The sequence below is a fragment of the Meleagris gallopavo genome, chromosome 4, assembly GCF_000146605.3.
Source record: "Meleagris gallopavo isolate NT-WF06-2002-E0010 breed Aviagen turkey brand Nicholas breeding stock chromosome 4, Turkey_5.1, whole genome shotgun sequence".
NCBI classification, from domain to species: Eukaryota; Metazoa; Chordata; class Aves; order Galliformes; family Phasianidae; genus Meleagris; species Meleagris gallopavo.
The window spans coordinates 60,434,004-60,450,818 of NC_015014.2; the positions used below are offsets into that span (position 1 = coordinate 60,434,004).

The 16,815-nt window shown below is 35.9% G+C and overlaps 1 protein-coding gene across 1 annotated transcript in view; it reads right to left on the reverse strand.

Moving 5' to 3' along the window:
• Nucleotides 1-2,909: 2,909 nt before the first annotated feature.
• LOC104910851 (histone-lysine N-methyltransferase NSD2-like) overlaps nucleotides 2,910-16,815 on the reverse strand; it is a 30,674-nt gene continuing 16,768 nt past the window's right edge. The window contains exons 3-7 of the mRNA XM_010710444.3: nucleotides 11,657-11,823; nucleotides 10,813-11,307; nucleotides 5,615-5,759; nucleotides 4,528-4,605; nucleotides 2,910-3,121 (exon numbers count right to left, since the gene is read on the reverse strand). Of these exons, the coding sequence (XP_010708746.2) occupies nucleotides 3,000-3,121; nucleotides 4,528-4,605; nucleotides 5,615-5,759; nucleotides 10,813-11,307; nucleotides 11,657-11,823 (1,007 nt within the window). The 3' untranslated portion in view covers nucleotides 2,910-2,999. The remainder of the gene's footprint in view (nucleotides 3,122-4,527; nucleotides 4,606-5,614; nucleotides 5,760-10,812; nucleotides 11,308-11,656; nucleotides 11,824-16,815) is intronic.

Genomic DNA, 16,815 nt, shown 5'->3' on the forward strand with positions numbered 1-16,815 from the left:
AAAAGAAAAAAAAAAGAAAAAATAAAAAAACTCCTAATTTATGAGTGGTTGGACAAAACTAGCAATTACTTCTGGATTTATCTTATTAAGGTGACTTTACAAATACCTGCATGGTAATGTCGTTAAGCTACCCCCATTTAAGTAATTTTTTTTAAAGCTTATGTACAAAACAGGGTACAAACCCATTAACAAATGATAAAATTAAAGAACAAGGTATTCCAGCATCCCACTTATCCATCCCAAACTCAGCATTTCATAAAGGGGAGCTCTACATGAAAACAAAACATGTAAATTACTCTTACTATCTTGGTCTGAACTGGTCAAATTAAAACCTTTAATTATTAAGGGTAAACTGCAAAAGTACTATATAAATTTGAGAATAAATGCAGAATTTAAGTCTCAGAGGCTTGCTTTCAACTCCACAACTTGCAGCAGTGCCATTTTAAAAATTACTATGGTTAAGATTGTTCCAGCATTTCCAAAATATAAACACTATTATCAAGGGAGCATATGCAATGAATAAAGTTGCTCCAGGCTGAGAATTTATCATTAAGTTTTAGGCCAAAAACTGGAGAAATTATTGTCAAAACTGTGTCAAAATTAGACACAGTTCCTTACAGGATATCACTGTTATTTTCTTTGTATCTCACAAACTTATTCAAATTGTAAGACCATAAAATTGTAGCCAAGAATGCTCGATCCTATAAAATGCTCAAATGAGCAGTAAGAAAAAACTCTACAGAACAAATATTATGTACTTTTTCATATTCTTTACCTGACTGTTTTATAAAAGACGTCCAGCTGAGAAGGTGAGAAAGTACTGAGAAGGTGAGACTGTACTACAAATGTGCTGCACTACACTTCTACTGATGTCTAAATAGATCAAGGCACCCTACCACTGATGCTGCTGTGTACAATGAATAAAAATGCACAGGATAATTCACGCAGTTTAAAGCAGGCTTTACAGAAACCCATCTGTTAATGTGCATTTTACATACATCTTGAAAGCATCGATGAATGAAAAGACTTCAAGACTTTCATATACTTACTATAATTTGGTCACTTGTGAAACAACATTCAGATTCTGTAAGTAAGAGTTTAGGATAAAAAGAAAAGGGTAATGCACAGCAAGTGCTCATGAAAAATCAGTAAGCCTTCACCTATCCCAAAAGATTGTAACATAAGTCTACACACAATCTGGGAGTAGCAGAAGGAAGTGTATAGCTAGTTTTATTTTTTTGAATCATTGTGTAGACACTGTTGCTGCCATTCACTACATTTTCTACTAAGCAGCAGCACATACAGCTACGATCTTGGGCTGGTGGAGGAAGAAGATGACTAAAAGATTATCCAGTAAAAAAAAAAAAACCAAAAGCAGAAAGCAGCCATTCTACAGTAACTGATCCTTCTGTGGGCAGAAGCACAAGAAGTACTGCCTTCTGCATTTAGAGTTTCCAAATCGCACAGCATTTATATGTACCAGACTCCTTAAAGCTAATTCTGATAAATTAAACAAAGGACACCACTTTATGTATGTAGCACGTTACCTAAGTCAGTATTATCAGTGGTGTGTATCTTATTAGAATAACTTATCTCAGTTATTTTATTTATTTATTTGTCACATCTGCATCATGGTATTAAAGATACCAAAATCTCCTCTCCGTGAGCTATATTGTAACCACCTTTCATTCTACTTGTGATCGTCAAGGCCAGTTGCAAACAAAAACTGGTCAGGCAACAAACAAGGAACTTTTATTTCATTCAAAACAGGGGCTTGGTAACAAGAGTTAATTTCAATAAATAAACTTAATTATTTCCCTATATCTAGTGCATTATAGTAATTCAAATCAATTAGACATATATTTGAAGTTTCTAAAAAATTTCTTCTAGAATATAAAATGGATACTCAATCACTGGCCTCTCAGAGCAGAAAGTGCAAAAAACACTTCTGTCCCTCCCCAAAACTTCTCTAAGAACTCTCTTTGTTCCTTACTATTAAGTTAAGTCTGGTTATCTGAAATTCTACTCACTGTTTTCAATGAGCTTTAACCAGTTGTCTGGATGTCTGCAGTATCAAGACAAGTTACTAAAATAACAAGCCTATCAGACTGACATCTCTAAATGTGACCTCCAGAATTCATTTAAAAATAAATCTATCACCTTTCCATATATTAGCTTGCTTCATTTAACCAATGTGACACTGAAGTCCTCAGGCAAGGTCTGCAATACCCATACCACAGTATGGTACTCCAGTAACACATGTGAAAACATCTGTAAGCTAAACTCTTCACAGAAGTAAAACCCAAGAAGTTCAGTGGTCTAAAATCACAACTAAATAAACCTATACTTGAGCATCCACAGGATTTGGGCTGACACTTACATACACAATTTTAGTGACTTATGTAAGGAAAATTCTCATTCTCACAAGTAAGTTAAACTAAGAAGAAGAAGCTTGTGATGTGCATGATAAATATGCTGTATTTACCACAGTTTCCTATCTTAAGCAATTAGACAAGATGTCACTAAAACTGTACTGTAGGATTCAATCCAGCTCTTGAAAATTAGTTTTCCTGTTCTGCTTAATTTGCATTTGTCTCTTCCCCAACTTTTGTCTAAAAGAAGTATCACTAACACATTAGAGATTCTTGTACACGTTCTTGTATACATGCCTGAAATCTGATTCACAGGGAAAGGAAAAGTACTATAAGGCTTGGCAATACTGAGATGTCATGCCTCTGCATATTCCTCTGGGAAACACATTTTCTCAGCATGCATTTTCACCACAGTCTAAATAGCAAAAGTAACTTCACATCTCTTTGTTTGAAACCAAAGAAGAAAGCCCATGGCAATAAGCTCACATTTCTCTGAATATTTACAACAGTTTAATTTGATTCAAAGACATTACTTTTTTAGTCCTGGAAATGGAAATGCTGACAAACTTAACTACAGCAATGTGATTGGTGCTGCTATAAATCCACCCAAACAAACCAACAGCATAATTACCTTCCGATTATTCTGTTTATCCATCCTGAGTCTTTTCCTAGGTGCCTCCTGAACTTCAAAATCTTCTGTAGGTTCCTTTGTCCTCTTTTTTGGTTTCTTTTATTTCCATGTAAGTTACCTTGGGATGGGGGATGGGGGAAACTTACATGAAAAATAATCTAAAACCCACTTTCAAATTATTTTGAACTGATCTAGTTATTTAAGTTACTTTTCTTTCAGTCATTATTTCTAAACATGGTTAAACATTAACAGTTTGATGACCTCTTAATGCCTACTGTCTGGTTTCTGTTGCTGAAGGCAAGCTCTAAACACATCCAAATCAACTCAATAGTCATTTTAGAAAGATGAGTCTGCCTACATAAGCACTAGTACAAGATCTGAATATCACTGCTCAACATTTGTTTCATATTGTCAGACTGTACGTTGTTTTAACTCTTCTGCCACTTTCTAATAGTATCTTATCATGGAATCTAAGTTTTACATCTCCACCAGGAGTTCTCCAGTTGATACTGATGAAGGCACTGGAGATCAGCTTAAGGGGCTTCTGGAAAAAACAACCTATCACCAACAGATTAATTCTATCTTTTTTGGCATAGCAATTCCAGATTCTTTCCAACAAGCTTACTTACGTTTTACAGGAGACCATAAGATCCCCTTCGTTTGTGAACCAAAATTTTGGTTCACTTTGGTCGTTTTAAACCAAAACAGACTTGTTCACATATCTATATGGTCATTCACTGAAAGTTCAAAAGCAGCTAGCTAAATAACAAAAGGTCACCAACTAACCTTTCCCTAGGTTCACCAATTGTTTACACTTGCTCTATCACAAAAAGATAGATGAAGGTTTAATAAGTATACTGGTTTATCAGGATGAAATGACAACATCATTACATTCTCCAGTACTCTCTAGTTTATGAAGCTACAGAGTATTATTATTTCAAAGACTGCAAGCTCCAGGGGCACAAATATGTAAACTGAAAGTTGCCCTACAGCTACAAGTATTCCATTCCAGTGGGAACAAATAGTTGTAAATATTAAAAATATAGTAACTTGAAAATATGAATAATTTTCAAATTAATGTTCCTATCTAAAAAAACTAGGACTGTGATTTCATAAAGCAGACTGAAGTGGCTCCAGGAGAACCTGCTACTTACAAAAAGCCAGTAAAACAAATCCCACAGTATTCTTCCAAGTTTAAGATAAGAGGATTTGGGTAGGGAAGCGATTCAATTGACATGTTTTCATCTGTAGATAACTATAAATTTACACAATATATGTACTAGAAACACCTGGTACAGGTACAATTTCAATTACATTTCTTGCAATATGACACTGAGGAAGTTGAACAAAATTCAGCACTACAGCATTTAGATATTTAATTTGGGATCCATTAAAATTCTATCGTCAAGGAAGACAACATCTGAGATAAAATAAAGAGATTATGATATGTGGGCGATTACATAAAAAATACACTCAATAACTACTTATAATGAACTATTTGCACACAACACAAATTTCAATTACTTCTGGATCTTGATCTCCTTTTAGGTGAGTCTTGAAACACTTTACGTTTGGCCTCTCCAATATTCTTCAATGATGAACCTTGAGAGATACAGAATGTGTTTTTTTTTAAACTGATATCCAAATATTTGACACTTAAATTTTAAAGTTAAAAACTTTTCAATTTTCCACAAAATTATGTTATTTCACACACACACAGATAGTTAACAAAACTGACTGCCATTTTTATACAAGTTTTTCCAAGTCTCACAAACTTTCAAACACTCACTCTCATTCTTGTCATTGCCCAAAGCAGCACCTGTTCGTTTCTTATACTTCCACATTGTCTTCTTACAGTGCTGAGAAGCTATTCAAATTTGAAACATGGTAACTACTAAAAATTGCTAAAATCCATGTAAATGCCAAACTACCTGCCTCCTTTCTCAAATACATGACTCCACGACCCTCAAATACTTTGCAAAATAATTGAGACTAATCATTAAATGCAAATACTAGACAACAGCAACAAGAAAAAGGAGAAAAAACGTATTTGAAATCTTGTACAATGTCCTAAAAATTTTGCATAGTACAATAAAATGCCAAGTGAATGAAGGATACAGAATAAAGATCAGAATACTTCTTCCTGAGTTGATGATGATGAGGTAATACACTACAGGTATTCATATGAAGAAGAGGTGTAGCACTGATCACTCTTCTGAAGCCATTTACTATCTACTCTATTTAAAAAAAAAAGGCAACTCTAATTTTACTAGTGTTAACACTTCATTTTCCCTTTCCAGCATCCACCTATAACAGGCAGGAGGTGCAATGGCAGCTGCTTATGGGCAAAAGAAGAATGAGAAATCAGCAATCTCTAAACAGTAAGTTTACATATAACAACTTTTCAGAACAACGAGCAAGAAATGTAGACTTCATGGGTTGCTTTTATTGTAACCATAGGCATTCCTTTGCTATTGGCACAAACACCAAGAATTAAAACTTGGAAAACAGTGAAAGCTGTTTTCCCTACAGGTCTCAAATATGTGCTTAGTTTAACACCACTATGTTTATCAAATTTAGTTAGAGTACACTAGCACAGTTTTACGTTTACCAGAGTCTTCTTCAGATTTGGGAGAGGTCACTATGGCAAACTTTGTGTTATAGCGAGCTTTCTGTTTTTCACTAAGCATGTTCCACTGCGATTCAAGCAACTCTTCAATCTCCTCACTTGATGCATCGGGATGTTCAGCAACCACCTATACATGCAGAAATAGGGTTTTATTAAAAAAAAAAAAAAAAAAGACCACTGAAAAAAACGGAATTTGTTCTTCTATAGCTTCAGAAAACTGGATACAAACAAGTTTTCTAATGTTTCTGCCACAGATGGAACTACGTTTGAGCATTTTGTACCCATTATTTTATTTTATTTTTTTTAAATTACCATTTCTCTCTCTAGGAAGAGATTCTTTTAGCAGATTCAGAATCATTAAGAACCATTTTGGAATCATTTGCCTTTTAACATACAGAAAATTGAATACATATAAATCCCGTGGCATGGTGATTCAAAAAGGTTCTATTATTACTGAATGAAGTTAAAATCTATCCCACAGAAAATGGGCATATGATACTGGAGTATGCGCTTGCCTGTAAAGACATCCACCAGTTTATAGCAGAACTCACTATTCATAGGGAATCTCCTATCTTAGCAGAGGGATCTACTCAAACTAGCATCTGAGGTAACATTTTCCTGTATTATTTTCTCATTTTATACCATTTATACAAATGCTAGGAATTCAAAAAGCTGTGCATCTTTTCTTAATATAAACACAATGCACCCATAGCCATCATCACTGAAATTAACCGACTTCCTAGAAAGTTTATTCAACACAAACAAAAAAGCCAGAAACTCCTTCAGTATTTCCATACTTTCTCTTATGTAAAGACAGATTCGATAAAGAAATCAGAAAACTCTAAGATTCTGCATTCTACCAAAATGAAACAATACCTTGAAACACAGCCCTTGGTCACTCACTAACCAGCATTCTCCAATTCTAATCAGCAGTCCCACCATTTATTACTGCTGTGATGCAACCAATACCCCAAAATCATAGAGCAAAATAAAAAGTAGGCCAATAAAGCCAAGCGTTTTGACCATTCAAAGACATTTTTTTTCTATGGAACTAATTAACCCTAACTTTTTAGGACTGAGTACTTTTACATTAAAAATTCCGGTGTCAAGCAAAGTACAAGTGTGACTAAAGCTTCTCCAGGGGTTGGAATGGTTTTAATACCTTCCCTTTCATTGACATTAATTAGAGTCTAGTAAGAAAAACACATGTAATTTTTCCCCTGGTTGAGTACTAAGATTCTTTTTGCTATTACCTCATATAATTTACTTGCTAATAGGATATTGACCTTTGGGGGCCTCTATTCAAAGTCTGATTAAAACTGAGAAGTGTCCAAAAAGTTACTGCGAGGAGACAACGCAGACAGATCGACAAGATATCTCTTCCACATATCTCACTTCCTAAAGCAAACTAGATAGTATCAGTTTTGACCACTGTCTGCTGACCATATATAGTTTATTGTGCCCAACTACGTCATAGAATTATTTAACTTTCTAAGGAATATCTACCTTTGTTTGCACAAGCGACCTTAGTGGTGCCTCCAGCTTCAATAAAATGCAAATAAAAATAGGAAAATAGGAAAGCAGTGAAATGACAGGCAGAAAAAAACCCACATTTCTTAATAATTAGGGACACACAAAGTCTGTGTAGGGACACCAACATCTTCTACAATAACATTCCTCTCATACGTAGTTGAAACAGTATATGTGAAAGTCATGCACTTCTTCAAGAGATTTTTCTAAATATGGACAAAATTATGAAAAGTCCTGGATCTAGGAATTAATATCACTATAGGTGCATGAAACGTGGTGCTTAGATCAGGCATGTACTAGCCCATCTAAGTAAAGCAAAATACCTCCATTCTTACTTGTCTCAATATTCAACAATTCCTTATACTTGCAGAAAACTTAAATTGTACACCCTACTAATGAAATTAGTCCTTCATTTACCAACGAATTCAAAAAAGACTCAAGGCCCAAATCAAATCATTAATATACACAATATGGCTTTGTCTCTCACTGAAAATACCTTTATCTCAAGTCAAGAAGCCTTTTTCTAACAATTATGATGGTTGTATTTCACACAGGGATTGCACAAGAAAGCCAGCAGTATAAAATATATTGGAACTTCTTTGGTAACTGCACAAAATACTTCAGTGTATCACTGAAACTATGAAAGTGTTCCAAGTTTAAATGCCTCCTTCCCTTATGGAAGCATTCCTGCTAAATCACTAAAAACATTCTCAGGCAGTTCATAGAACTAGAGAATGGCTCAGGTTGAAGGGAACCTTAAAGACCATCAAGATCCAACCCCCTGCTGTGGGCTGGTTGCCAACCACCAGATCAGGCTGCCCAGAGCCCCATCCAACCAGGCCTTGAGCACCTCCAGGGAAGGGGCATCCACCACTCTCTGAAGTAAAAAATTTGTTCCTAACACCTAACCTAAATTTCCCCCTCTTTCAGTTTAAATCCATTTCTCCTTGTTCTATCACTATTAGATCGTGTAAAAAGTTTGTCCCCCTCATGTTTGTAAGCTCCTTTTAAGTACTGGAATACTGCTATGAGGTCTCCCCGGTGCCTTCTCTTCTTCAAGCTAAGCAAGCCCAACTCCCTCAACTTTTCTAAACAGGAGAGGTGTTTCAGCCCTTTGATAATCTTTGTGGCCTTCCTCTGGATCCACTCCAACAGATCTGCATCCTTCATTCCCAGTCTTCAAGCAGCCACTATTAATTTCTGAAAACTTCAACTATTCCTGTCCCATTCTCAGAAAATCAATACAGAAAGTAGTAATTAATAATAACGAAGCTGATATAAGAATTCTAATACAAGACTCCAAACAAGGCACAGTAGGAATGTATATACTTTTAAGATACCCTGAGATTATTAGAAGCCCCAAATGAGTAGTTTTTACTCCTCTCTTTCCATTGACTGGTGTCTCCCTCCCAAGTCTGGGAGAACCTCTTCTAAATCCAGTTTTCCTTTTTTCTAAGTATCTATCTGCAAATACTTAAGGAAGCACATTCTATTCTTTCAGACGACACCAACACAAGTGGCTTAGAAAGTGGTCTGGTTTTTAAGCTAATGTTATCACTCCATAAAAAATAACAGCATTTACAATGGAAAAAAAAACAACCAACCAAAAAATCTTATATGGACAGCAAGCAATGCAAGTTGAAACAAATAAGCCAAACAGAAGGGAAAACACTGAACATTATTTGGATACAGTCTCCACGGCCCACTGAAGACAGAAAACTGCCTTTTTAGAAGCAAGTTAACAAGCTTGAAGTGTTAACCAAACTTAGGTAGCAAGTATCTAAAATGCCAGTCATCTTCATACCAAGAATAAGGAAAAATTAGGCCCCAACAATCTTAATTTGATAGAGGGACTTTGTAGCTGCTGCTATTTGTTATCCATTACTTTTGTAACCTTGTTGTGTTCTATGCACAGAAGTGCTTCAGTATCGACTACAATGAATTGCATAATTACATGGATTTGGATTTTCATGACTGATTTTTATTAAAAGGAATTCTAGGCAGAAAAGACAAGATGCCCTCTCCATATATGTAATATTTTGAAAGTCTAATTTAAACTCTGTAGAATATTAACCATTATAATCAGTGTGAATTTTCAAGTTTATAGAAGTTTCTCAGTGTGTCAAAGTGGCACGGAAGACGAAGTAATTCCTCAATGTTAAATAGTGCAATATCCTTTGTGTTTTCCATCTATTCATTTGAGAGCTACAGTATAATCACAGAAAGGAATGACACACGCTAATTGGTGCAGAAAATAAAAGTATAACATCGGAGACACAGTGTGTCTCTTCTGTGGTAAGATATGTGTAGGTAAAACCAATCATCATAATCTCATTTATTCCAGAGCAGTAATTTTATGTTCCTCAGTGTTGCACAAGGCTTCTTGTTGCATACCTTACAGGCCAAGGAAATACTCTCTTGTCATTACACAAGATGCAAGGTTATTTACAGAAGTGGAAATAGAATTCTCTCAAACATGAGGCAGATGTTCACACATACAGCTTTTCATAACGAATATATCAAAATCTGTATTTAATAGTCTAGCTAGAAAATGTTCTTGTTTCCACAGCTAGCAAATTGATCTGCCAGTGTTTTTCTCAAGTAAACCAAACCCACTAGAAGCTATATGCACAACGCATTCATTTTCACTTGTCAGTATCATGAGTTGTAAAGATCTAAAAAGATCCTTAAAATGAACTACAACTAATTTATCACCATACAACGTAATCTGGCTTTCAGTTTTTCTTTACGATGTTCAGATTTGTTAATATTTTCTAACACAAATATCTTCAACTGAAATCAAACATTTAACAGCTGAAGTCTCTGACCAAGTCATCTGTAACTTTCTGCCTTTGTGGGTATTATAGAAAAGCACAATTAATATAAAACATCAAAATCATGGTTCCACCAGTGCATGGAATTGTGCTGCAAATGCAGCAGAAGTTTGTAAAGAAGAAAAATGACATTCATGATTTTAAAATAGTGAGTTAGAACAATGATACCACTTTTATACCTCTAACAGTCTTCCTATGAAATGTTGATATTATGGTAGTTATTTAATCTACCTTGCCCTGGAGTGTAGTCCTCTCAAGAAGGCCTAGTCTCTGTCCCAAGATACTGCACACTGACAGTGATTTTCATACACTTTGGTAACTGTTGAAGCTTTTTCTGAAGCTCAGCAAAGGACTCTAGGTAGGGAAATTGAGTTTTTGAGGAGTTAAGACATGGGAACACACTGTATAATTTGAGCCATGTTATCAAAATGAATGCACAAGCTAACTGCAAGTAAATGACCATAAGCAGCATAACCTTGCTTATATCTGCCTGAGTGTATGTATAGCATATCTATATTTTACATATATTAAGAAAATTAAGACTAATAAAAAGGACTTTTAAATTACGTAGGAAGATACTAATGTGACATGCTTGAAGTGAATAGCATTATCACTATTTTGTTCATATTATTTATACACATTCTTTCTTTTCTCTGTTACTGTTTGGACCAAGATTTGATGCAGGCATACTCTGACAAACTCAGAATACTACAGATTCTAAAGTAACAGTTAGTTTTCAACTAAAGTGAAGAATTTCCTTTAAGTACAGACATGAGCAGAGGCAATCATCCATAGTAACAGCTAAAAGAGACTAACCTCATCTCTGTGCTTCTGACAAAAGACCAAAAACTGAGATACTGCATCGCCCTTTCTGCTTCGTGGAGTAGATGCTGGAGTTTTCTTTCTATTGAGAGGGGAGCCTATCCCTCTTTTGGATTCAGCCTGTTCAGATGACTTTTGAGGAGTAGTATTCTTAGTCTCCAACTGACTGCCTTCTTGTGCATCATCAGTGGCAGACAATTTTGATGTCCTTCTCCTCCTCTTGTTAGGAATGCCAGACTCCTTCATTGATTTCAGATTTTCAGTGGTTTCTTCATTTGAGTAAGATGACTCATCTACTTCCTCCTCTAGAAGCTCCACAGCAATGCCAACTTCCTTTGCCACTTGAGGATTAAGATGAGGTCTGTCCCTAATGTAGATGAAGGTGTATTTGGCCTTCCGTTCTTCCACTGTCATGCCTACTGCTTCACTTGCTTGCTTAACACCCATCTCCCACTGCGGTCGCAGCTTCCCTGGAACAGGCTTTAACATCTGCAAAATAAGAAAATACTGTGAGAAATTTGCTTGTTTTTCATTCCAAGATACCAACATCAAGAAAAAACAATTCCAAGAGACTAAGTGTAATGTATATTTACAATTCAGTTATTCAAATGGAATTATGCTTGAGAGTAATAATACCAAGCATTAATCATTGACAAAGCAGAACAGAAATGACTTCTAATAAATAACAGTAATGTGTCATCCCTGCTTCTCACCTATATATAAAATACAAGATTACATACCAGCTTAAAAGCATACCAGAATATCTATTTACACCTATACGTACCTATGACAGTAAAATATAAGTCTGAAAATCTTGCCTTTTTTCATAGCCTCTTACCTTTATTTTCTCTGCTTTAGTGAGGGCTTGTTTTGCACTTTCCTGGCATAATTGTTCAAACTGATCTTTTCCTTTGAAAGGCACAAGGCTCTTCTCAAATATCCAGGCTCGTTCTGGAGCATCTCCAAAAAACTGAACATGATACTGACGAAAACTCTTTTTCTGTCCTGAAAAATAAAAACAAATGTATTTAAGATCCAACTGAAGCTCTTCTCTAATTTTTGCAAGCAGCTACATTTATTACAATGACCAAAGCACAGTACAAACAATTGACCTTCGAAGCACCCACTTGCTGGTCTTAAAGTCTCTAAGTGATGAAGTCTGACATAAAAGCCCACTAGTTTAGCCTAAACAAGAATATGCTTTGCTAAATTAATTTACAATCATCTGTCAGTGTGTTCTGTGCATTAAAAATCCAAGTTTTTAAAGCTTGAATAGTCTTGCACTCAGCCTGATCTCCAATCTGCCTAAACTTTATCTTTTTAGTATTCTTGAATAGAAACACACATGTAGCTGATTTGAACAATTGCAATAAAAACTTCATCCTAACCAAGCTTTTAAGGAATCAGAGCAAGAATGGTAAAGGATTTGTGTGGTGGATGGAAGAGTGGGAAGATGAGAGAACAATTCTGAAATCTAGACAAGAAATATTCTTCTAAATCATAAGGAGGAATACTGTCTCCTTCTCTAAGAAACAGGCATATAATCCTTCCTTTCTAAAGATATCAGATATTCTAACAAGAAAGGGAACAGAACACTTTCAAAATTCCCAGTTAACAATGAATTTCTAAATGGCAAATGGTAGAAGTAAATGAACCAGACTTAAAATATCTTCTATCATCTCCTTCATATGTTTTAACATGCGGATTTGTTGTCTGCCAAGTATTTAGATTTAGGATATCCTTCAAAGAAAAGAAAAGTTTCAACTGTAATAAGCTACACTTCTGTGCTTGTCAATCCTGCTAGAAAGGATCAGTTGCCCACTTTGGTCATTTGGTATTCTATGGTTTTCCAAGGTGCCACCATATTAGTATGCGTAAGATGTAGTCTGTGAGAAAGAAGAAATTGGGGAAGGGTTTCTGTAGAGTAAGAGTAAGAAAGAGTCACAGTCATTGGCAACAGATGTCTTTAAACTAGGTCTCAATTTTGTTGTTTTTCACAGAATACCTTCTGCTTTACTGAGCAAATGCTTCTACTTGATTACCTGATACACTGTATTATTACTGTCTATTTTTTGTAAGCCTAAAACCACTCTTTCTGTAATTTCTCAGACAGTAGATACTTTTCAAGGCATTTGATCTTGCCTCAAGATGTGGCATCTGGAACAGTAATAATATGAAATCAGCCTAATTAATGGCATGAGCGGACGTTCTATTAACCATTACAACCATATATACTATATACATGAGATCTGCAAGAATGATGATGACTCAGATGAGACGAGGTACAAGGCTCTAGAGGAATGGCACAGGAAAGGTCTTGGTCTGCATCATACATGCAATCCAATATCCTAATACACATTCCAGTAAATTCAGTAAAGCTTGTCCTCATCAAGAAAATTCTTAATTAGAAACTACTGAGCTCCAATAAATTATCTCTGATGAAATAAAGAATAGTTTTTGTATTTAACCAGGATACCTAAGCTGCTGATAGTGAGATGGTCCATGCTACATTTACAACCACTCCTTAAGATCTGCCTTTGATTATCCAGCAGCACAGTACCAAGGCAATCTACCTTTTGCAATGTAATACAGAGTATCTGTACCTGCCTAATTAATTCGTGTAAGTAATAGTGTCTGCTGATAGAATAACTGAAGCTATTTTTGAATCTGCAGGTGTGTCCTGTGGACAGAATCCATAACAATGCTCCTGGATAAAATAAGGAACATTACTAAGGATTACTACAAATAAAGACATCATTTTTGGCTCAAAGAATCCTGGAACCACCACGTACTAAAGGGTTAGGAGAGTACTCTATGGGGCTTACCACTGTTATTCTTCTATTGTACCCTAGCATCTGTTCTTGTCCAGGCAGAGACAGGAACTCTACTCTGAATCAGTATGGGTTTTCCTATATATGCAAGCATGCATCCTGCAAGCTGAAAGTTACAAACTTCTCAAGCCAAAGCAGCTGGAATGATGAAATCAAGTATAAACAGCAAGAAATTCAGACTTTTATACACACTGTTGATTCTAATCCTGGAAATGAGAAATACAAAGACCTAACTGGGGATTTCTACAACTCCCACATAAGAGAACTCTGCTGCTTGGAACAGAAGACTTTTGATGGTGTCTCTACAGTAAACAGTAGTGGAAGATAAGACAAGACTGGGAATACATACTGATGTTTTGAAAATCATTAGTGCGCATTTATTAATTATGAAGGCTGCCCAAGAGCTAGTCAAACTTTCTGGAGGAAAAGGAAAGCCCCAAAGCAACTCCAGAGTAAATATCAGAAAAAGCCTCCCCCCCCCCTCTCCTCCCCCTCTTCTTCAAAGAGGTTGAATTTAATTGCTGAAAATATATGGGCTCCTCTTTCTGTTAACACTCCACAAGTTGGACTCAGAAATATGACACTTTATTTGCTACATCTGTTTTTATAGTTTCTTTTAAGAAGCTAATATAGAGATTCTTGATAATGAGGCAATAATTTCGCTCCTTTCAATGAGCAGAGTTATTCAGCCAGGAACAGAAACCAGCTTTGTTTCTCTCAAAATCCAGCTCTTCCATGTCATAATAGATCAAAGAGTCAAAAGACTAAAATCACAGAGGTTACCTGATCAAAACTCTGAAAGACTGCTACAGGAAAAATTTGTCCCAAGAATCTGTAATAGCCACTTAGCAATTGCATGAACGCTTGAAAGGGATCCCAAGAAGCCACTTAGATTACTGTCAACATGCAGTCTACCTACAATTCTCTTTTGTTTTAAAAGCCTATTGTGAATAAGATCATGCAGTCTCTCCTAGCAATTCATTCCAATGCTTCACTGTCTTTTACACTTCCAAGTTGATCTTCATATGTAGTCTAAATATTTTTTGTTACTAAGCTCGCCTCTTTCCAGAGCAAGAAGCATTTATGCTTTTTCTCCTTTGCATGTTATTTAAGGGCTGTTAATGGGTTTTCCTCATCAGCTTAAACAACTCCAGTTCCTTCAGACTGTTCTCACACTACATTGTTGTTTATGTTCCCTCAGTACCTTCCCCATTTGGTCCACATCTCTTGAAATAAGATGGCTCAAATTGGATGAAATGAACGTGGTGCAGCCACTGAAAAAGCAAAGGATCTATTTCATGTATTTTATGAACAGCATTATTTATGACAGTATAATTTTGGTCCTACAGCTGACACAACTATATGGGGCTATTATGACAATCAGATTTTTCTCTTCAGTAACTCAGCTTTTCACTCATTTTCCAGCTTGGTCTTCTACCACTGTAAAAATCCACTTACACCTACTGAGCAGGATTTTTCAGACCCCACCCCCAAAGCATCAAGATCACTCTCATTTCCAATCCTACATGTTTACAGCCTCTCTACATTAGAAATTTGTAACTCTAATACAAATTTTACACGTATAGTTTGTTTTCCAAGTTCTCAATGCAATCCCTGATAACAACTGAATGGTGAAGGAGGAGTCCTTTTCCTCCCCAACTAAAAAAAACCCTCTTCCCTGCTCTTTCCCATACATACAAAAAAACAAAACAAAACAAAACAACCCAGAAATACATTCTTAAAAGTTTCATAGTAAGAAGTAAATGTCTTACTCTGTTCCTCACAAAGGAAACTGATACCTTTTCTTGACCTAATAAAATATATCAAAGTATTTAGGAGCATAAATAATAAAGCAAGGTTATGTGCTCCTACTTTGGTTTGATATTCCTATTAACTTGCTTTTCCCCTTAATCTCCAACTTTTTTGGATTTCCATTAGCAGGTTTTCCAAACTTTCAGTAAAATTTGAAATAAACATAGTAAAAATACTTTACAGTGTTCAGATGGAGCTAAAACTAGTAAGGGACACAAAGTACCTGCAAAAACACTTTCTGTAAATGCAACAGTAGCAAATGAAAGCCTGAGGAATGTTCACAGTTTTAAGTACTAGAGGACACTGAATAGGCTGAGTCTATGTCTTCTTTCCCTCCATATTTTTTTTTTTCTTTTTAATTTGATAATGCCTACCCCAAGCCTTCAGATTCCTTAGTCTAATGACCAGGACTGTAAGAATGAAGCACTACCTTGAGAATACTGAGGAAGCACTTATGCAAATTGGACATATATTACATTATGGAACCAGATGGGATGCTTTAGAAGGAGCTGAAGGTGTCGGCCAATGCAATTCAAAGTTGATCTCTGTAATTTTTGAAAGGCCACACTAGGGATATCCCTGACAACTGGAAAACGACAAACGCTGCAAACATCACACCTATCTTCAAGAAAAATAGCAATCTGGGGAACTACCAGCTCAGCCAAATAATTTAATGCCTACAAGATAATAGTGCAAATCATCTTTGAAGAGATGTCCAAGCACTTGAAGGAAAAGAAGGTGCCTGGGAACAGCCAACAAAGATTCACCAAGGACAAATCGTGCCTAATCTGTTTATTGATTTATCCCCTATGAGGGGATAAAGGAAAGGCACTGTTGTTTAACTTGACAACTAAAATGGTTTCCATAGTGTTCTTAAAACACTACATGAGAGATGATTATGAAAGAGAGAGAGAAAACTGGCTTAGCCACTGAGCTTTACAGTGTTGTGAAGAAAGATACAGAGTTCAACTTGTGGCCTTTACTAGCTCAGTCCATCTATACTAAGGCAGACACTGACTGACATCTTAACAATAATCTGGAGAAGAGCAGAGCACAAGTTTAGCAAACTGAGGGGTGATTCTAGTCAAAACAATACTGCTGTGCAGAAGAACTTATAACACTGGAGAAACAGGGTGATAGGAACCTCATTAAATTCAACTAAGTCATATACAAAGTCCTGCACCTGAGATGGGATAACCTGATACAGCAGTAATCGGACAGATGCCGTCCAACTAGACTGCAAAAAAAGGTGCAGGTTCCTTGTAGACATCAAATTAAACTTGAAACAACAGTGCAACCCTGTAGTGAAGAAGGCCAGGTACTTGCATTAGCAAGAATAAAAGCCTGTCAGATA